The sequence below is a fragment of the Capsicum annuum genome, chromosome 7 (assembly GCF_002878395.1).
Source record: "Capsicum annuum cultivar UCD-10X-F1 chromosome 7, UCD10Xv1.1, whole genome shotgun sequence".
NCBI classification, from domain to species: Eukaryota; Viridiplantae; Streptophyta; class Magnoliopsida; order Solanales; family Solanaceae; genus Capsicum; species Capsicum annuum.
This window is the reverse complement of record NC_061117.1, coordinates 2,557,386-2,580,894: the sequence shown is the minus strand read 5'-3', so window position 1 is coordinate 2,580,894 and position 23,509 is coordinate 2,557,386. Positions and strand designations below refer to the sequence as shown.

Sequence of the window (23,509 nt, the reverse complement as noted above, 5' to 3'; positions counted from 1 at the left end):
AATAGATTTAATTTTTCCCAAAACTCTATACCCAGTTTTGATATTAGCGCGTGTAATACACGCGCCAACCTTATATTTATACGTATTCAAGTGAGCAGATATATGTCATTAAAATATGAAGAAAGAAAAAGTCTAGGTCCTTGCAAAATTCAATATGTTCAACTAAAAATCCAATCAAAATTAAATTATTTTTGTATTTATTATCCCAATAAATTTATATTTTATTTAAGATAGGGAAAAGGAGGAGGAGGGAACGGGACGTGTCGTCCAAGTCTCACATTCTTCTCTTTTCATCTTCCAAACAGATAAACCAGCAAACAAGTATAGCATATATATATATATATATATAAGAGGCCTTTTCATTCCAAATAATAAAGGCGACCTTTATTGCTTTCCTTTTCATATATTCCCTTCCTTTTCTTGGCGGGTAAGTCAAAACTAGTCCTCTTTTTTTTTTTTTTTTAATAAATGTTATTAATTTTGTTTCTGTATTGCTGAAGAATCGAAGGGTACAACTGGATAGACTGTGTATGCAAGGTTTCTGTTGTATCTGATTTGCTTTTATCAATTTTCCTTTTGTTTCTCTGTGCATTTTTTCTGCTGCATTTGTTTGTGGATTGATTTTGGGAGCACCAAAGATTAGAACAAATATGAAATAGGTCGAATTTTACTCTGCTTTTTGGTTTCCTCTTCGAACAATATAATTCAGTGTGATCTTGTTGAATTCTAGGCAGTGACGGCAGGATATTTACTAAGGGGTAAGTGAAAATAACGGAAGGGGTTCAACATCAAATATATATATACATAAAAAATAATTTTAACCATGCATATATAACATAATTTTTCGCCCTCAGCAAAGAGTAGCTCCGCCTCTGATTCTAGGTACCCGTTCGTGATTGTTGAAATATGTAGAACAAAATAAATTTTTTTTGATTGTTGCTGAATTTTATCGCGCTAGACTATATTGTTTTAATGCCTATGAGTTGCATGATTAAAAGAGCCACTGGCTATAGGCTGCAAAATTTCTGCCGCTGATGAGGCTGCTATAATTTGCCCCTTAATATAATGGCCAGGGAAAGATGAGCAGATAGTTGTGATTGTCAAATGGCATCATTTCTTTTCTGTCTGTTTTCTTCTGTATTTTATGATTGTTTCTGTTTTCTGTATGGTGGGTGTCTTTGGTTTGTGAGTGTATATTACTACAAGGTGCGTGTCCTATTTCTTATTTCTTATTTTGAATTGCTCGTATTTCGTATTTCTCTCATATCTATTTTATTATTTCTTATTCCTTATTTTTGTTATGTCATCCATCCTGCTTCATGTTTCACTACGACCTTGTGTACTATTCTCTATCCTGAGCCGGGGGTCTTTCGAATACAACCTCTCTACTTCTTCGGAGGTAGCGGTATGGACTGCGTACATTTTACCCTCCCCAGACCACACTTTGTGGGAATACACTGGGTTTGTTGTTATTGTTGTTGTTGTTGTTGTTGTAATGTCTAACTATCCATTGATCCTAATACATTTTGGGAAGGTCTCTAATAAGATCTTAGGATTGTAAATTGATGTATTTGGTTTGATTCATCATATAGTTGGTAGATTCTACTTATTGCATTTTCATGTTGTCCTTATGAAATAAATTAATGGAAACAAGAGTCGTGTTATTTGAACTGCCTTAACAGAAACTTAAGTTGTTACAAAGGGCATCTTGCAATATGTCCTTTTGTTGATCACCAGTGGTGAAACTCGAAAACAAATGGAATTCAGATGTTTCCTTGGTGTGGTTCCATGATGTATTTTGTGAATTATCTCGTCTAAAACTTATAAACTACTAACGGTCAAAGGGACATATATCTGAGGTAGTGTTATGGACTATACGGCCTCATTTGTTTGCACTTAATGGAGGTCTGAATCTGAATGGTTCAGACTTCAGACCGTTAAGTGCATTTGTTTTTTATTAAAACTTTAGCTCTTAATAGGTCTGAATAGGTCTTAATCATTCAGATCTAGAACCAAGTCTTAATAGGTCTGAAGAGATATTCTGGTGTTGGATAATATTCACCACTCTATTCATAATCATCAGTCACCACCACTAACCACCTCTGCCACCGCCATTATTGTCAACCACCGCCAATCACCACCAACCACCTCCACCATCACAACCACCATCGACAACAACTATTGTCAACCGTTACCACACCTACTAACTCTATTATTCTAATTATATTCACCGCTATCAACATTACCACCATCATCAACCACTATCGGCCAATCCCTACTACCGACTAACTCATCTATCACAACTAGCACCACCACTAACTACCACTAATACATCACAACCTCCACACATTCTTTGGCCGTCATCACCATTGTCACTAGTAACGCCACATCTACCACCACTTCAACCACTACCATCGCTACAATTTATCTCCACTAACAATCATCTCCACCATCACAACAAACAACTTTTCCAACTACCAACTAGCACCAACAGATCATCAACCATCATGCATTCATGTTTCAGCCAACACAATCAACACCTCAAACTACTAACATCAAGCAACGTCACATCACAACCACCACCACCATCATAACAGTCACTACAATATCAACTACCACAACTATTACCACTAACATTATTAATCACGAATATCAATCATTGACCCCTCAACCACCATTATAAACCATCTCCACTATCACTAACAAACATAAATATTTTTTCTCAATTAAATAATAATTTTGTTGCATTAAATTACATATTTTTAATATATAATTAATTTTTTATTTAAATTGTATTTTTTATTCTATTATATATATAAATAAAAAAAATTTGCACATTCAGATGTTGAAAAACAAACAGTCTTAATCATTCAGTTTTCAGATCTAGAGACAACATCTTAATCATTCAGATGTACATTCAGATTCAGACGTCTGAATCTTAAAATAAACAAATGCAGCCTACGTACACTTTACGCTCCCCAGACCCCACTTTGTGGGAATACACTAGGTATGTTGTTGTTGTTGTTGTTGTCTTGATTAAAAAAACTCAACTGGAACCTCGTTGAAATAATATGAAGCAAAGAAACTAAAGGAAAATGGGAAAACTCGAAGAGAAATGGACTCTTAGGTGTTGGCATCTTTTCTTCTGTACTGTTGCTTATTTAGATTGAGTTCCAGGCTTTTCTCCACTTTACACTATCTTTCTATGCATCCTCTTACTGCATTTTTCCTTATGCTTTCTTTCTACCGTTATTTTTTCCCATAAGGGGTGCCATTTAGTGTGAAGGAAGATGTTTTCCGTGGAATGTCTTATACTGAAAACTAAAATTTTGGACCATTTTCTAGAGTTAGATTAGGTAGAAAATAGGTTGGCATATGAGAATCCTACAAGGTGTAGCATGGGCATGAGGATAGTATCGTCATGAAATCTTTTGAGAAGTAAAGGTTGACAATTTCATATAAATACTGGTTGAAGGAACGGATACTGTGTGAGTGTTGAGTTACTCATAAGGAAAACAATGCAGCAGTTCAAAGTAACCAAACACTAGAAAATGATTCCTTTTTGCGTCTGATACGGAACTACTGCATCAAGTAGAAATATCAACTGATGTACATGATTCCATGAAAATGCTTCGTATAAGGATTAAGGAAAGGGATCTCAAAGAGTTATTCCAAAAATAAATTTATGATCAAATGGTTTTCATTGCATCTTTCTAAAACCAACTGGATAGACGTAATTTCTTTTTTATATACCTGATTCCTCAAAGTTTATTACCATAGATCTCGAAATCTCTACTATATATTTGAAAGCCCTGAATATTTACAGTTGAAATGTGGTCTAGTGTTTACATGGGGTTTAAACTCATGCAATCTTTTGAGTTTGTAGTCAAAGATAGAGAAGTATCTAAACATAAGTTAAAACTGCTTATGGTGTTTTTGTTGGTGTGATTGTCATGTGAGACCACCTGCGTGTCTTGAAGCTGATAGCTAGCATATTTATGAAATTGATGTAGTTAATGTTTCATCTTTCCTTTCATTATTTTCAGGAGAAATAAAGTACGGACAAAAGTCAAAGTACGTTTACACGGAGTACAAACTTTTTAGGGGGGAAAGGAAAAGCTCTATTATTTCTTCTGCTACAGCTCTGATGGAAATCAGCGGATACCAAACTCGCGCTGAGCTGCTTCTTCGAAACTACATGCTTTCAGATTCTTTCGTTATCTACTCATCTGTTATTGGTGGCATTTTCGCATGCAAATTGGTATACCTTGGTTCCTTATTATAATGACTACTTCAAGATGATAGCTTTGTTCGAATCTCAACTTCTAATGGAGTAGTATTTTGCATTTCTGCGCTTGATTTGAAGGGGAGCCTTGGAGTAACGGGTAAAGTTGCTTCCAAGTGACCAGGAGGTCACGGGTTCAAGCCTTGGAAACAGCCTCTAGCAGAAATGTAAAGTAAGGCTGCGTACGATACACCACTGTGGTGGGGCCCTTCCCCGGACACCGCGCATAGCTCTAACTTTAGTGCACTGGGCTGCCCTTTTTATGTTTACTGTGCTCAATCCTCTTGAAGATTTGTGTGCTATTTGTTTTGTATTACTAGTTGTTTCTTAAATATCTGGATGTTTCAGGTTTACGATCTTAGCCAGATATTCACCTCTATTTACTTTAAGTGTTATGCTAAGCTCTCAAAATCTCAACAAGTTGAATGGAATAACCGGTAATTAGTCATCCTTTTCTCCTCATTTTTACTATTCCTTGTCATTGTCAAGTAAATATAAGGTTCACTTATGGTGTAGGTCCGTATCTACCGTTCATGCGATACTCGTTACAACCATGTCACTGTACTTGGCATTCTGGTCCGATCTTTTCTCTGATAATCAGCTGTCTGGCCCTGTCATTATGCGGAGTTCCACATTATCAACCTTTGTCTTGGGGGTAAGCCATTTATTATTCACTCATGTTCTTGTTTACCTGTCGCTATTGGTTGCATAGACTATAAGGGATCGTGTTGTAAAAATGGTGAGTAGTGATTGTTAATTTTAAAAAAAGAACAGCCCGGTGCACTAAAGCTACCGCTATGCGCGGTGTCCGGGGAAGGGCCCCACCACAAGGGTGTATCGTACGCAGCCTTACCTTGCATTTCTACCAGAGGCTGTTTCCAAAGAATGTATAATCTCAAGTTGGGTTCGACTTGGTTACATTAATATATATCATTTGTTTGTTAGGCCTTCTTGAGCTTCGCTGAGCTGTGATCTTAGTTCACGTTATCCATCCGTACTTCTGTTACTTACATTGCTGAAATTTCTAATAGTTCCAGTAAGCGTTCTTTCTAGAACATGTATCGCTGGAGGTTGTTATATTTGGTTCAATTCTCGCGCTTGCATGGATTTCTTAACAAGTAGGTTGTCAAAGGTTTAAAGAGGTAATTTGGCTGCTTTTTTCTCTGCTTTGGACGATGCTCCTTTGCTAGGTGCCCACCATGTATCGCATGTTCGGCTTTCTTCTCTAACACCAGAAACAATGGCCAGGGATCATCTCCTCAATAGTATAGGATGAAGAAATTTACGTACCTAGGAAAAACTTGACTGTTGTGACCAGGAAGTCACGGGTTCAAGCCTTGGAAACAGCCTCTGGCAAAAATGCAAGGTAGTGCTGCGTACGATACACCCTTGCGGTGAGGCCCTTCCCCGGACACCGCGCATAGCGGTAGCTTTAGTGCACCGGACTGCCCTTTAAAAACGTGACTGTTGTTCATTGTAAAATGAACTGTCCAACTGTGGATCTTTGCATCCTCTCCCCTTGTTTATCCTCTGCATCTAATTAATTTTCTCTTAAAGGCTGAGACACTTAAGCCAGTGAAAGTAATTCTTCATCGTGTTTTTATCTAATTTCTGGTCAAAGTACCTCTTTTGGTTATCGCATTGATAACTTTGCGCCAACTTACTTTGTATATTATCACCGTCAGAATCAGCCAGAACTCATGGTTTAATCAGCAGGTTACTTTGTTTTTCCCTTCAGTGATTTGACGTACAAAGAAAAGAGAAAAGATAAGTTAATTGGTCGAAGAATTAACAAAACTCGAAAGCCATTAGCATCAATCCTTGACCACATAATTTCAAAAAGTGGAAAGTTATTATGCATGCTTTGAGGACCAGTGTACATGTCGTAATCTTTTATTAGTGAAGAGCAGTAGCTGCTATGATGTCTTTGTTCGACTAAAAAATAACCAAACTGATTCTGTATCTTCTACGGTATTCTGGTTATCGGTGGGATTCGTATGAGTGTGAGTTTCCAATAAGATATTAGCAGGTGCCATAGCAATTCTTCTGTGGCAGTTTAGATCTCCGTGTACCTAACCTGTGCAAGAAACGTAGTAGCTTCAGATAGAACATTTAGATGAGGTGTAAAGCTAATGACGCAGATTGTATCAAAGATGTAATTCATCAGAGAATGTTAATTTCAAACTGGTGCTGTATGTTTGTTGCTATATGTTTTGGAATCTTGTAAAAATTTATTATTTGTAACTTATATTTATTTTCATCGTCATTTATGTGTTTTCTTGTAATCGGTTTTAATGTCTTCTTCATAGGTTTCTATGGGATATTTTCTCACTGATCTTGCCATGATCCTTTGGTTTTATCCTTCTTTAGGTGGACTAGAATACGTAAGTGCATCTTGTTTTCCTTCAATTTTTCTTGTCTAGCTTCTTTTGGCGATTGACATACCCTTCATGCTCGCAGCTGGTTCATCACCTTCTCTCTATGGTAGCAGTGACATATGCAATGTTGACCGGTAAGGGGCAGCTTTACGTGTTCATGGTTTTAGTTTCTGAGGCAACTACCCCCGGGATCAACTTGAGATGGTACGGTACCTATAGAAATATCAAACCCCGCCTTGCTTCTTTGTGAGTTATTTTTCCCCACATTCCATTTTCTTGATCGATCCTTTATGTCTGCATAGGTATCTTGATGTAGCTGGAATGAAAAAGTCGAAAGCATACCTCGTAAATGGTTTCATGATGGTGTTTGCTTGGCTGGTATGTCACGACTGAGTAGACCTTTTATCAAGTTTTGTTCTGTCTTTGATGAAATGCTATATAATAGATGGTTAATTGCAGGTTGCCAGAATTTTGTTATTCATTTACTTGTTTTACCACGTCTACATCCACTATGAAGAGGTATATTCGCAAAAATCTGCAACAAAAAAATTTTCATTTGCTAGTTTGCTATATTTCTTTCGAAATGATCTTAGTCATCAAAGTTAATTGCGCAAAGCACTCAAACCATCTATCTTTGTTTGTAAAAAAAAAACAAATGAACCCTTAGGGGTTGGCCTGGTGGTAATTGGCTTGAGATTTGGGGTGCTCTCTTTCAAGGTCTCAAGTTCGATATCCACTGGGTGCAAACAATTTCTGAGGACCATCGGACTGGGTGAAACCTTGAATTACCCGTGGTGCACTTGCGGGAAGCTCCTTGCCGAGGGCCTGTGCACCCCCGGGATTAGTCGGGGCTCGAAGAGTCTCGGACACCCGATGCAAGTCAAAAAAAAAAAATGTGCTTAAGGAAACGAATTAATTGTGTGCTTTGTTCGTCGTTTGGATTGAAACAGGTTAAGCATCTGCCTTCATTTGCGATTTTCCTATTATCTGTTGTGCCATTGATACTTACTGTGATGAACTTGGTTTGGTTCTGGAAGATTGTGAAAGGACTTAAGAAGACTTTAGTAAAGAGGCAGTGAAGTTTGGAGATGTCGATCCTCGGATTTAAAAACACATGTAAGTACATTCTAGGATAGATAGATAGATATCTTGAGTTGCCAGGAGAAAAAAAGAAATATCAGTCTGCTTGTGTACATAAAAATTTGATACTCTGAGAATATATTTGCTGCTCTCAACAAGAAAAATAGAAGCTCAATTGAAATATTATCAATTGTCTTCTTACTAATGTGTCACTTTAATCCTATTTTCGTTACTTCTTTTGAGCTGAAGATCTAACAATCTTTCTACTCAAAAGGTAGGTAGGAGGTGAAGTTCGCTTACATCCTTGATCCTGCCGCTCGAGAAAATTTTTGAAAAAAAAATAAAAAAAATCTATGCTTTTTGAAGGTGAAGTTTGGAAATCGAACAATTTCTTCTATCGTGTATCCTTGATTAATGCAACCTCAGATGCTATGTTTCAATTCTTGATTCTAGCATTAAGCGAAAGTTTATGCCTAGAGGCTCTGTATTACGGGTGAATCATACTCTGCTGGCGGTAATATTCAACTTATGGGATTACACTGAGCAATGTTGGTCTTCTTGCGCAACGTTGTTATTGTCTTCTTACTAATTTATGTGTTTTCCTCAAATATTAACTAAAAAGAGAAGTGAATGAAAATGTTTGCTTACTAAATCCATCACGCGTAAGAAAACTGAAAATAAAATATAAGAAATCTTTTGCAGGTCAGTTTTTCTCTATTTAGAAATGTGTTAAGAATTAAATAATTATTTATCCAGTAGCGTTTTTTTGTTCATGATTGGTACAAAATTTACTGGGCACCTAAGTACAAATGCCAACGTTAGATTGGGAAGTGCTTCACAAATGTTTACAGGAATAGGTCCTGAAAACAAGTTGTCCCTCAGATACAATGATGTAATGTTAGAAGACCATAGTGGGAGAGGTCCCTCGAAGCGATTGGAGATTAAGTCCACGTTGGCTAGAAAGTCGAATTTAAATTTGTCGGGAACATTCCCTGACAAGTTGTTGTAAGCCATGTCGACAAACCAATCTGGTAAAACATCTGAAATCCCCGCGGTATTGAATACTATACAGGAAGATTGCCACTCAGTTCATTGAAATTCGCATTCAGATAAGGCATCGACAAAATCAGTAAGGTCGCCGCTGATGCTGTTAAGAGAGGATCAAAGTCTTCAAACTGCATAATTTCCCCAAGCTTCTCTTCAGTGGACCTTTAATACCCTAATTAGACGATACATCAAGATATTCAAGGGAAGTGAGCTTTGCAAACTCATCAGGCAGTTCACTAACGATATTTGTTGGAGTTTTTAAGTCAAGATGCACAAAGGTTACTGAGTTCGAAAATCCATTCAGGGAAAGTACTCGAGTTGAAAGCATTGTTGGAAAGATCCGAGTACCAAAAGAGAAGACTAAGGGAAGGAAGAGAAGACAGAAGGTCTAAAAGTTGACACTCAGGCAAATCCAACTCGGGGAGAGAAGGACTATGACTGTTGACGGTGTGAAGCCAAGAATCAGCGACTTTGCTAAGATCCAAACCTCCGAAACTCAAATGTTCAAGAAAAGAAAGTCCTCTTAGCCATTCGAGATCATTCTCAGCTGGCTTTTCGGAGTAGAAACTCAAATCAAGAACTTGCAAATTCAATAGGTTTCCAAGAAAAGAAGTTACTGAACCAGAAAAAGATGCGAGATACCTCAACTCTGTAAGGCGACCGATGAATTCAGGTACTTTGATTCCTCCAAAACTGTTCATACTCAAGTCCAAGTATCTCAACTCTTTCAACTCAACTAAAGATGGACTAATCTCAACACCCAATTCGTTGTTTGTTGAAAATTGGTTTCTGATATTGCTCAATGCATATCCAATAAGTGTGTCAGTCATCTGGATATGCATCGAGCAAGATTGAAGGACCCCTTACTGGAGGGAATCTCAATGCTTATTTGTGGCTGTAAGTGTGGGGGTTAGTGTTCCCACCTAGTGCGGTCTGGGGAGGGTAAAATGTACGCAGCCCATACCACTACCTCCAAAGAAGTAGATGGGTTGTTTTCAGTAGACACCGGCTCAGGAACATACTCAAATCAACAACAGCAACAATATACTTAGTGTGTTCCCACCTAGTGGGGTCTGGGGAGGGTAAAATGTACGCAGTCCATACCACTACCTTCGAAGAAGTAGAGAAACTGTTTCCAACAACGTATTCAGTGTATTCCCACCTAGTGCGGTCTGGGGAGGGTAAAATGTACGCAGTCCATACCACTACCTTCGAAGAAGTAGAGAGACTGTTTCCAACAACATACTCAGTGTATTCCCACCTAGTGCGGTATGGGGAGGGTAAAATATACATAGTCCATACCACTACCACCGAAGAAGTAGAGAGGTTACTTTCAATAGATCTCCGGCTCAGGAATATACTCAAGTCTAAGTATTCTCAACTCTTTCAACTCAACTAAAGATGGACTGATCTCACCTCCCAATCCATTGTTTCTGAGGTCAAGCGTTACGACGCTTCCTGTCTTGTTGTCACAGGTTACACCATGCCTTTGACAGCAATCTTCTTGATCAGTCCAAGAAGATAGCCTGCCTGAAGAATCTGTGAGATTTTCTTTAAGTTTTAGCAGTGCTTTCTTCTCATTCTCAATGCAAGTCCCCACATTAGAGGTACCAGCAGTGGAAACAAAGTGATACTCTATGCAAGTGAAATAGAAAAGTTGAACAAACAATATGAGAAAGATAAGTTGAAATGATTTGCTCTCCATATTTGCTTGTTGTGATTGAGCTAGTAGGGACAATCTCTTTGTCATTTATAGACATAGAAGTTGAAACATTGGTGTACAGAGTTAACTAGTACCTGCACTGGCGGAGGCACTCCTTGCATACATGCTTAAACATGTCACATGGACAGTTGAAATGAAAGAGTTGTTAAAAACGAAAAGAAACATTCTTTCTATGATGGACTAAAAAGGAATGTAAGGCAAACAGGTTGAAACGAGGGAGTAGCAGGTATAACATGCAGAACTAGTCGAGGTACATGCAAGCTGACACGAACGGCGTGGTTATCAAAAAAAAAAAAAATAGGTGTAGTGATGAATTAGAGTTTTTGACTTTGACAATAATAAATTTGGTAGTTCATTCACCTAAAAAGTCTCATTCATACAAATCTTAATGAATATGAGTGATAACATCAACATATAACTCAGATATAACGTGTTCTGTCATTAAAGCAGACCTCACTTGTTATTTGAATTGAATATTATCTTTTGTATACGAGTACGACTCTACCGTAATACGCTCCATCTCTGAAGCTTACCTAACTCGTTATTTTTTTCATTGAACATAACATATTTCATGTACGACTCTGAATGTAATATGCTCTATCGCTAAAGTAGATCTCACTCGTTATTTGCTATTGAATATAAGATATTTCGTGTACGAAGTAAATCATAGTTGATAATATTAAGGAAAAATAACATAAACATACACCTTAACGTATCATATTTACACAAATTTCCACCCGTATAAAGTAGTTACAAAAAGCTCAAGTAATTATGTATCTTCAATGGATGTATCGAACGCTAATTATGTAACTCGACAAACCAAGAATCGAGAAAAAATGTATCCAGAGCTAATTATGTATCTTTACAAAGGAAAAAATGTATCTTCGTTGGATGTATTATATATCTCGACAGACTCAAAATCAAAAAAATGTATCAGGAGCTAATAATGTATCTTTACAACAAAAAATGTATCTTTGTTGAATGTATCAGGAGCTAAATGTGTATGTCGACAGACTCAAATTTGGGATTTTCAATAACTATATAAAATATCAAAATTTTTTAAATTAAGCTCGAAACTGTCGGAATTTATATTATTTATCCTAAAATTATTAATGTGAATATTATTGGGATATTATTGGTTGCCAAACAAAAAGAATTTAAGCAACAATTTTACTAATTGCAAGTTGCAATTTTGTCAACTCATTTCCTAGGATTACAAATAATACATTTGTGTTTCTTCCTTAAATCATTCTCATAATTATTGAGAAATAATCAACTTTGTTTTCATCAATAGTTGTTTACTATTGACTCGACATACATATTAAAAAACACAGTAAATAATACAGGTATTTTTATCATATCACCTTTTGAATATCATTATTTCGATGCTTTGAGAAATGTATTGGGTTGTGACTGAAATTAATAATTAAGGTTAAATTAGATAGAAATCAATAAATCATTCATTGATTTTCCAAACTGGACAAGTATTGTTGAAAATCTATTTTTAGTATAATGGATAAGTAAAAATGGACGAAAACAATAATAATTACTACCCACGTTTTATTTTAGGGGAAAGGACAGAAACGACACTTCAAATTAAACTATTTCCATGAAAATGATCATGGAATTTAAATTCCATTTTCTAGCCATTTCAATTTACTGGCTTGTTCTATATCGTTTCTACCCACCTTCTATACAGTTTCTATACAAATCTTATACATCTAAATATTCTATACGAAAATTATACAGTTTTGATACACAATTTATACAATAACTGTACATTATTTTTTACACATTTTATGCGACAATTATATAATTTTCATACATTTTCTATATATTTTTTATATATATTTTATACATATACATGTTTGTTAGAACTATATAATTTCTATACATATATCTTATATAGATACATATTCTATTTAACAATTATATCGTTTTATATAATTTAATTATTATTTCTAAACAATAAAAAAAAAGTTGAATATTTGATCAGTTAAAAAATTTATAGGAAAAAAATATTGAAATATTTTTAAAATGATCGAATTGCTCAAGTTGAATACTATATCAGTATTGTATATAAACTGTATCAGTATTGTATATGGACTACGTAGGTCAAAATGACCCAAATTAGGAAATGGCTATAAAGCGAAAATAGTATATCGACTAGCCACTTTTTGAAAAGTTTTCAAACTTGTGATATTTATTTTAAAAAGTGCTATAGAGTATCCTTTTTCCTTTATTTTATTTGACCTCTATGGATTGGCACTCTCCTTAAGAAAATTTTAGTTATACGTATATTTTACTAAGATAATTTTATTAATGATGTTTTGAAACTCTAAATTTGGCTGTTACTAGTTTATATATCTATTTGATAATAATTAACTTTCCTGATTTATAAAAATGAAGAAGTAAATTAAAACATCTATATTTAGTATAGGCCCATACAAAAGTTGTGGTTTTGCTTGGGCTATATGCATGGGTGGCCCAACTATGTGATTGAGCCCAATGGGCCTAAACAAAATTGATTACTTTACTATTTAGAGAGAATAATCGAAAATTTATGAAGTTTTTAAAGTTTATCTGCCTCGACTCGATTTGAAATTTGCACTATCAAAATCATTGGATACAGAAATTGACAAATTATTAATACAAATATCAACACGTTAAACGAAAGATTTACTAAAAGAATAATCAAAACCATTAACTGATATAAACAGAAAGTGGCTTAATAAACATAACATGTTGATAGGTGTCTAAACACTTGTCGAAATATTGTCATGCAAAATAACATTTGTCCTTCGAATCTAACAAGCGTCAGTGCTTTAAAAGAACATTGACATGCATATTGCCAACACCATCGCTAGTTAGCGACTTCCTCGAGTAAATATGTTCGCTTCCAAACCACATTTTAATATAAATTATTTTTGCAATAAATATTTTTTTTCTACAAAAAGTTAGTTAATTAAAGAGATAAACATCTAATACCTCCTCGATTTATGACCAAATTTGTTACGACACGCGTCAATTTCACAGGGGGCCTATTACCCTCGAACTCAATTTTAGCGAACTTTTGTCACTCTTTTGTGCTGACGTGACACTTTTATTACGTAAAATGGAGCCCGCATCAAAGGTGTCATGTTAGATGCCACATAATCACAAAAGGATGATAAAAATACGCTAAAATTAAGTTCGGAGATGTGATAGGACCCCTGTAAAAAGTTAGAGTGTGTCGTAGCAAATTTAATCATAATTCATGTGGATACAAAATGCTTTACTTTTAATTTAATAATTCGAAATAGGATGCTCTTTATAACTTACAATGTCTCAAAGTAGAATCAACATAATTATTGGAATTTGATAAAGTTTTTATTCATTTATAAACAATATATATAATTAGATACTACTATTGGAAAAAAATATTATTTTAATAAAAATATATGTTGTGGAAAATTAATTTGAGATTTCTTAGAGAGCAAGTTCTGCATGTATTTCATAACTATTTTCTTAGAAAACTTCAATCAATTTCTTCGTAGGCGCAGCCTTATGGTTTGGTTCACTAGTCGGGAGGTTGAAAACCTATCACAGCTATCTGGGATTGATTCCTAGGTAGGGCCTTTGAGTCGAGCCTGTTGCACCGGATTTGTCTAGTGCGATTAAAAACCCCTGATGTTACTTGCAGGCTGTGCACAGGAGTTTACCTAATGCGCACATCCGAAGGGTGTAGTGGCTGTGGGTTTTCCTGGAATTTCCAAAAAAAATAAAAAAATTCTTCGTAGGCAGTCCGACACTAAAGTTATTTTCGGAGTCTGGAAAAAGGTCAAACACAAGGACATTTATTGTTAGGGGCGGATCTAACATCAATTTTGAGGTGTTTCGGCACTCATTAAATCCGACGCAAATTAGGTATAATTATATAAAAAAAATGTATAAAAATTGACATAAGAATTAAAAAATATACTCAGTAAACTAAAAAGACAGACGGGTGTTTTAGTTTCCTGGCGGAACGTTAAAGCTTTGGATGTTATATGTGTGTTCGGACCTCTCGGGCACCCACGACCCCTAAATCTTGAGTTCGTCATTATTTATTATACTCAGTATTACCTTGCATTCCTGCAAGAGATCATTTCTACGACTTAAACTCGTAACATCCAAATTACTTGACAACAACTTTATCGATAAGTCCAAATTAAGTATCTTTTCCTAGCCACCTAACTCTAGACTTTTATTTATTAAAAAAAGAAGACTTTATTTATTCATTTATGGTCAGAAGTATACTACTGATGACTCATAAATGATCTGTATGAAATTTCTTTACCATTTTTCAGTTTAATTAATGAATCTACAATTTACCATGTGAGAATATTTTATGGTTATTGTTTTAATAGAATTTATTGCATGAAGTACTATGACCTTTCCAATGTTGAAAAGTATATGTAGCATAATAAATCATATAATGAGTTAATAATAAAAATTTATCTAAATTATTATTATTATGCGAGTTGCATACATTAACTATTCATTGTTCTCTTTACCTTTAAAACGTCGCTTTCTTTTCATCAAAATACATCTCGATGTTGAGTTAATTTGATATTATTTTCACTCGACAACAGACGCATCTATATAGTCCAACTCAACATCGAGGTGTGTTTTAATACAAAAAATTTAAATCGAGGTATGTTTTAATACAAAAAAGAGTAATAATATAAGGACGTAAATGAAATGATAAATTGTTGAGGTATGAAACTAACAAAATATCGATAAATTGTTGAGGTATGAAACTAACAAAATATCGATATAATCTATATATATATTAGATATCAAATGATTAAACAACAGAAATGAAACTAAACTTGCACTTGTTAACCTAATTAATGACACATACAAAAATGAATTCATAATGTTTCTTAATTGAAACATTCCATTCCAAATTTTTTTTCAATAAATATAGAAACAAAATAGGACTCCAATTCACTATTGAAGAAATTAATTATTATTTATATTAGTTAGCAATTAAAAATAATAAAAGCACAATTTTTGTGATGCATAAATGATAATCTAATATTTGGGAAACCAAGAATTATATAATATTACAACTCACTCTAATTTAAAGGAAATTTGAGATTATATATTTTTTTAATCCTTTTATGTCTCCTTTAATATAAGGTTAAAAAATTTATAAAAATTTAATTAAGATTCCAGATCCATTATATATGGATCCACTAGGATTCTTTAGTTTGGATGATTTTTTAGTGTGAGACAAAATATGAAAATGATCTTGATAAAAAGAGTAAAATTATTTTAATTTTTAATTAGATATATTAAATTCGAGTCTTGTAAATATAATTTTTAAAAAAATAAAAACATGTTTTTATTATTTAATAAATTTTATGAATTTGAAATCCTGGTTAATTGAAGCTCGAAAGCGAATTTCAAACACCGAACGACTAGAAACAAAAAACAAATACTACAAAGAGTGGCTTTCAACGTAAAAGGATCGCAGAGAAATGGATAGGAATCTTTCGTTTTTAATAAGAACTCGCAAATTCGAGTTTTGACAATAAAAAATAAATCTAAAAAAATATCAATAAATTTTTCGTCTCACTAAAAGGGTTATGACAATATAAATAGAATTCCTGCTTCTGTTAGACATTTATAGTTCGACTCTTGAGAGAAAAAAAAAAAAAAGATCATGATAGGGGACGTTTTTCTTTTTTGTTGAACTTTACATGAGAAAAATTTAAATTAATTAGAATTTCAAGACAAATATCAAATATCAAATGAAGTTCAAAAGAAAAAGTAAAAAAAGATTTTGTACCTTTAATAGGTTCATCGCAGGACGTATGGGATTCCTCCTCTCTTGAGAATCAAAAAATCGTGATAAGAAGTATTTATTCTTTTAATAGATCTTACACAATGTAGACAAATATAAACTAATTAAATTTTTAAAAACTAAATATCGAACATCGAACGAAAATATAAAATAAAAGGAGATTTATGTCCCTTTCTCGTTTTTAATGCTTGGCTTCAACAATTTTCCATATTTGATATTCCCATGTGAGTTAGCAGCCATTTTATTTTATCTTTACTCAATGATAGTTACTTTTAAAGATTCTTCATTTTTTCTTTATAACTCTTTTTTTCCTTTTTTGATATTACAAGTTGTAAATAGTACTATTTTGTGGGTATTTTATTTTTATTATTTTATTTTATTTTATATTTTATTACGAGTTGGTTTACTGTTTTCTTGTCCTGAGCTGAGGGTCTATCAAGAACAAACTCTCTACTTCTTCGGAGGTAGTGATATGGACAGCGTATATTTACCCGTCTTAGATTTCATTAAGTGAGAATACACCGAATATATTATTATTGTTGTACAAGTTGTAAATATCAATTAGGTGGTAAAAATTTACGAAAAGGATGTGGTGGAGTGAATGAAATATCGTTAATTAAACATTTTGCTTTGAGCTTAGGGATGTAAAAAGTCTTGAGAGATTATACTGAGTATGTTGTTGGTATTGTTGGGGGTCGTCTTTTTAAATCCTACGCAGTGTGATTTTGACTAAGTCAAATCAGTGAATCTCGAATAATTATAAAGAAAATAATCAAAGTAGTAAAACTATTTTACTTGCACAATTGACACGAATCTTGGTTCAACGTATCGACAAAAAACATTTGTAGCGAACTAATTGAAACATTTGTAACGAATGGATTGAAACATTTGTAACGAACGAATTGGAACATTTATGACGAATAGATTGAAACATTTATAATGAACGAATTGAAACATTTGTCACGAATAGATTGAAACGTCTGTAACGAATGGATTGATAGTCGAGTCTGCCAATGATGCATAATACAACATCACCTATCTGAGCAATGTACGTGGTATCGTTTGATTCTCAACTATTAATGTTCGATTGTTTGATTCGACGTATGTATTCCGTACGAGTACGTTTTTATTTATTTGGCTGAAACGGTATTGTAAATGGACAAAAAGGGGTAAAACGGAATAAGAAATAGCCTTTACCGAGATATTGAAGCATTAAAATTACCAGCTTAATTTAAAAAAGAAATATCTCGTGTTCTTTAATTCAACCTTTATATTTTCTTTGTTTCAAATTAGTTGTCATGTTTTACGAGAGTCAAATTATAGTGATCTTAATCACCATTTTAATTTAGTCGTCGTCATTATATTAACGTGAGAAAAATTGCAATTCGTAATACCTTCATACCATTTTTGAACATATATACTTTAATTTTAAAATATTATTGATCTAATCTAATTTATTTCAAAAAATAGTTAAATTAGCACTCGAAAAGTAAAATATAATAAATAAATTGAGCATAGAGTATTACATTAAGGGTAACATCAATTAACTTTTTTCCACGTGTAATTAACAATTTTCACCATGTGATATGCTATATTAATTAAGCACAATTAACATAAGTTACTTTAATGATACCTACCTCTGAAATTAATAGTGTTAATTAAACTTTTGAAAAGTGATTTAATATTTTAATTAAATATTTTAATGCATGGGACACGTTCATGATTGTAAATCAATTTTAAAGAAAAGAACATGTAATATATCACTTAACTTATTGTCCCTTTTTAGTAATTAAAACGTGTATTATATTTAACTATTTATAAAGCTATATTATAAGTGTTAAAAAATTAAGTAATTATACAAACTTAGCATAACACATGAGTAATTGAGTAGTGAAATACTCAATTTTTCATACGTTTTAGTATAACATGACAAAAAGTATCTATACCAATTTATATATATCTCGATTAATTTTATGAAATATCTGTTATTTTTCATCATAAATATTGTATAACTCTGTCCTATCGACTTTTACAATTATTTTTTTTATGATAGATATTTTCTTAAGTGTATTCTTGTTTTTATCCTCCAATAATTCCAAATATGCTTACAACATAATCAAATATTTAAAAAAAAAAAAAATATTATAGACAAATTAAACTACTAGAAAAACATTCATCATATGTCACCACATGTTGATGATGTAGTGAATCATAAGGTTTCAAACATGTAATTAACAAAAGTTTAATTTGGTTTTTAAGTAATTAATTATATATAATTGGGTGCACGTTATAATAATGACATTGAAATTCCAAGAAGATACGTGTTAACTATATCAAAACTTCAAGCACAAATTAAACAAATATTTATTCCAAAACATTGATTAGTTCAAGTTAATTAGTTGTTTCTTTTAAGGTGTCTTTCTTGGATACTTTTTTCGTTGTGTTCAGAGATTTATCGAAAATAATATCTTTATTTCACAAGCGAAGGATAAAACTCGCGTTTTATCCTTCTCATACCTCACTTGTGTATATTTTGATTACACCCAGGTTCAGTGATTTGACGCATGAGACTGACATGATAGTGAAGTTGGATTCTCTGGTCATTCGAAAGAGAAATAGTTTTAAGTATTTTGATTCTATGATTTAGGAGAATAGAGAAATTGATGAGGATGCTATGCATTGTATTGTTGCAGGGTGGTTGAAATGGAGGTTAGCTTCAGGAATCTTGTGTGATAAGAAGGTGCCTCATAAGCTTAAAAGTAAGTTCTACAGAGTGACGGTTCGACTAGTTATGTTGTATGAAGCGGAGTGTTGGCCAGTTAAGAACTTTCATATCCAAAAGTTGAACATCGAGGAGATGAAAATATTGAGATGGATGTGCGGACTTACTAGGAAGGATAGGGTTAGAAATGAAATTATTCGAGAGAAGGTAGGTGTGGCTTCGGTGGAAGTCGAGATGCATGAAGTGAGCTTGAGATAGTTTGGACATGTGATGAAGCGGTGAACAGATACCCCAGTATGAAGGTGTGAGAGGCTTGCTATGGATAGTTTCAGACGGAGTAGAGGTAGGACGAAGAAATATTGGATGGAAGTTATTAGGCATGACATGGAGTAGTTACAATGTGCAGAGGATATGAGTGGAGGACGTGGATTAATATAAAGGGTTAGTGGGTAAGAGTACGTCCTTACTAGTAGGTACGAGTGCTTTGTTTATCGATTTACCTGTAGGCATAGTGTTGTGAATGTGTCTTGTAGTTTCTTATTCGTGATGTTTGGGGATGTTTGTAATCATATTTTGTTGTTTGTTTTCATGTTCTCTGCTTAGTATATTGTTATTTTTCACGAGTCGGGAGTTTATCAGAAACAATTTCTCTATTTTATCTGAGATAGTAATATGAACTGCGTATATGTTACCCCTCTCAGACCCCACTTTGTGGACATACACTGAGTATGTTGTTGTCGTTTCATTAATAATGTTTTTACTTACTCTTGAACATGATTTGAACTCTCAATCTATTAATTAATAATGGCGATGTTCAATCACTTAAACAAGCCTCAAATGTCTGCTATTGGTAGGGCTCGTTTGGTACGAGTGATAAGAAATAACTAATTTCGGGGTTAATTTTAGGATGAACTTATCCCATGTTTCGTTGGATAAAATACATTAGATAACTCATTTCGAAATTGTAACTATTTTTATCCCACCTTGATGATGATATGACTAATTTTGAGATAACTTGTTTTCAACCAAACGACCTCGTTGTGCAAGTCAAGGGCGGCTCAACCTCACAAAGAAATAGGCGGCCGCCTTAGGCCCCCAAATTTGAGGGGCCTCATTTTTAATGGATAATATATTACTATAATTTTTTTTTAAAAATTACATGTTATTTGTAGAAAAAATTATTTTTTAATATAAAAGGAAAGAATTATTAGAAGAAGTTCATATATAGAGTACTATATTTCAAGAAAGATTAAATGCATTGATTATATTATTACTTTAAAAAGACTAATTAAAAAAATTGATTATATAATTAAAAAAAAAGAGTTTATTAAAAAAGGTTTTTTTTTTTTAAAAATGAAGACATCCATTTAATTTTCGCCTTAGACCACGAATATGCTTGAGCCGCCCTGGTGCAAGTATTGTACATTATTATTACTCATTTCTTAGATTTTATTTGGAAATGGTGAAGAAATTTCACACCAACACCATGGGCCATCAAAAGTATATACATTGGAAAAAAAACAAAACAAAACAAAACAAAAAAAAAAAAGTCAAAAAAGAAGTCGTAAAACGATTCAACTCAATAATTTTAGTCTAAATTTTGTATTTATTTTAAAAAATAATTTGTTCGATATATATAAATTATTAATTAAAATTCATCAACTTAAAAGAATTAAAACTCTCAAAATAATTCTAACTTTGTTTTTTATAATAACCATTCTCTATAACACAACATTTCAGTATAACGATAAGTCTTTTCCTTTCTTAACCAAGTCTTTTATATTAATATTATATATTCTTTATATTAATAATTTTTTTTATAGCAATCATGAAATATCCCAATAAATAATGCCATTATATAGAAATTTGATTCTGTATATTTTGGAATTTTAAATTATTTGTAGAGAATTTAGGGTATTTTCAAAGAAAAAAAGTAATTAAAACTTGATCACCAAGTCATCTAATATCTCAAGTCAATTCATCAACTTTTTCTTTTATTTCTTATCATCAATTTTTGTAGATCTTTTGGGATCTTTAAGTCTTTTCAAATATTGTGTTAACATCATAGAATTTTTAACAGAAAAAATAAAAACACCAATGATTAATTTTGCTTGATAAACATCTTAAGAAAAATAATAAAATCACCAATTATTAGATAAAATAAAAAGGTATATCAAAAATAAAAAAAAAAGTTAATATTAAGTTTAAGTAAGAAATAAAGTAAATACCATCTTTAATAACGATAATAACATATTTCATATACAGACTAGTCTAAGAGGTTCAACATCTATTATATATACATAAAAATATTGTTGACCGTGTAAAAATAGTATAAAAATAATATAATTTTTCGTCGAAGGGGGTTCGAATACCCTTGAATATAAGGTGGATCCACCATTGATTCCAGATAATATTTCGAAAGAATCGGATATTCGCAAATTCTATTCTTATCTTTGTGTCTTTGCGAGGTAGAAAATTTGTTCATGATAGATTCACGACTCAAAATTCAGTATTTTTAATGTCGAAAGTAAATTTACCTCTCTACTTTGGCTTCAAACTATGATATTGAGGATAAATTTGACTATAAAATATGACCATAAAATACTTAGTCAGTTTGCACCCAAAATATGACAATACGAATAAATTTGACCCCAAAATACGATAAAAAGTATATATTTTCTTAAAATAAAGAGTTAAATTTGACTCTTTTTCCAAAATTAAAAGAAGAATATTTCATGGTACAAAACCTTATAAGGATGGATATCCCAAAGTCCAAAACCTATAAAAACCACAACAACAAGGGTATAAAAGTAAATTCAAGCTCCACAATTATTGAAGGTCAATTTTTTTATATTATTATTTAAAAATAAATAAAAAATTACCTGTATTACTTGTATCACTCCTATTTTATACCACCTATACAACACAATTACTCATAGATCCTACTTTCTTATATACATACAAAATAACATCATTTTCTTTTTTTTTTTTAAATATAAAAAAATTATCATTCTTTACAATGACTCTTCATTTTTTTCTTCTATATACATACAAAATAACATCATTTTTTAAAAAAAATATATAAATAAATTATAATACAGGTGAAGTTGATCTCTTCATTCTTAACAAGAACTCTTCATTTTTTTTCCTTCATATACATACAAAATAACATAATCTTTCTTTCTTTTTTTTTTAATAAAATATAAATAAATTAAAATACAACTGAAATTTACCTCTTCATTTTTTTTATTCGGTACTTGAATTGGAGCACGACTAATTTAGATTTGCGCCGGATAGGACCTCATTCGGAGTAGCACTTCCTATCAAGAATTTTTTCATACCCAGGGCTTGAACCTCTTCATTCTTCTTTCGCTTTTTACTATTCAATAATTTCCTAATTAAATTTCTACTTTTATTTATTATTTTTGATGTATAAAAAAATATTTTTTCCTTTTCTATTTTATTCTTAGCATTGATTGCTTTTTCTCCAAATTAATTTTAAGATACAGTATAAAATATTATGATAAATTAGTTATGTTATTAATTATTTTCTTAATAAATATATCAATTTAAAAAGTAACAAATAAAATGAAACGGAGGGAATATACACAAAATAACATCATTTTTTTCTTTTTTTAAAATATAAAAAAATTATCATTCTTTACGATGACTCTTCATTTTTTCTTCTTCTATATACATACAAAATAACATAATTTTTTTTTAAATATATAAATAAATTATAATACAGCTGAAATTGACCTCTTCATTCTTAACAAGAACTCTTCATTTTTTTTCCTTCATATACATATAAAAATAACATAATCTTTCCTTTTTTTTTTAATAAAATATAAATAAATTAAAATACAGTTGAAGTTTACCTCTTCATTTTTTTTATTCGGTACTTGAATTGGAGCACGACTAATTTAGATTTGCACCGGATAGGACCCTATTCGAAGTAGCACTTCCTACCAAGAATTTTATCATATCCAGGGCTCGAACCTCTTCATTCTTCTTTTGGAGCACGACTAATTTAGATTTGCACCGGGTAGGACCCTATTCAGAGTAGCACTTCCTACCAAGAATTTTATCATATTCAGGGCTCGAACCTCTTCATTCTTCTTTCGCTTTTTACTGGTCAATAATTTCCTAATTAAATTTCTACTTTTATTTATTATTTTTGATATATAGTTTTTTTTTCCTTTTTCCTTTTATTTTTAGCATTAATTATTTTTTTCTAATTTAATACAGTATAAATATTATTTAATAAAAATATTATGATAAATTAGTTATGTTATTAATTATTTTTTTAATAAATATATAAATTTAAATAGTAAAAAATAAAATGAAACGGAGGGAGTATACGCAAAACATCATTTTTTTTTCTTTTAAAATATAAATAAATTATAATACAGCTGAAATTTACCTCTTCATTCTTCACGAG

At 32.2% G+C, this 23,509-nt stretch overlaps 2 protein-coding genes across 3 annotated transcripts; one reads left to right on the top strand and one right to left on the bottom strand.

The window, feature by feature from the left end:
• The first annotated feature begins 236 nt into the window (after positions 1-236).
• LOC107854263 (TLC domain-containing protein 4-B) lies at positions 237-7,944 on the top strand. 2 transcript variants are annotated; one of them, XM_016699272.2, is made up of 9 exons: positions 237-427; positions 4,047-4,261; positions 4,634-4,722; positions 4,802-4,940; positions 6,595-6,669; positions 6,746-6,867; positions 6,966-7,041; positions 7,123-7,182; positions 7,614-7,944. In XM_016699272.2, the coding sequence occupies exons 2-9, from the start codon at positions 4,148-4,150 to the stop codon at positions 7,740-7,742; spliced, it is 804 nt and encodes a 267-aa protein (XP_016554758.1). In that variant the 5' UTR covers positions 237-427; positions 4,047-4,147; the 3' UTR covers positions 7,743-7,944. The 2 variants fall into 2 exon arrangements, with proteins under 2 accessions (XP_016554758.1, XP_016554757.1); XM_016699271.2 differs by lacking the exon at positions 237-427 and adding an exon at positions 453-537.
• A 2,179-nt stretch (positions 7,945-10,123) lies between these two features.
• LOC124885539 (receptor-like protein EIX2) lies at positions 10,124-10,618 on the bottom strand. The gene is made up of 2 exons (XM_047393436.1): positions 10,588-10,618; positions 10,124-10,425 (listed from the first exon to the last, which is right to left on the bottom strand). Exons 1-2 carry the CDS (start codon positions 10,616-10,618, stop codon positions 10,124-10,126), a joined length of 333 nt encoding a protein of 110 aa, XP_047249392.1.
• Positions 10,619-23,509: the final 12,891 nt, after the last annotated feature.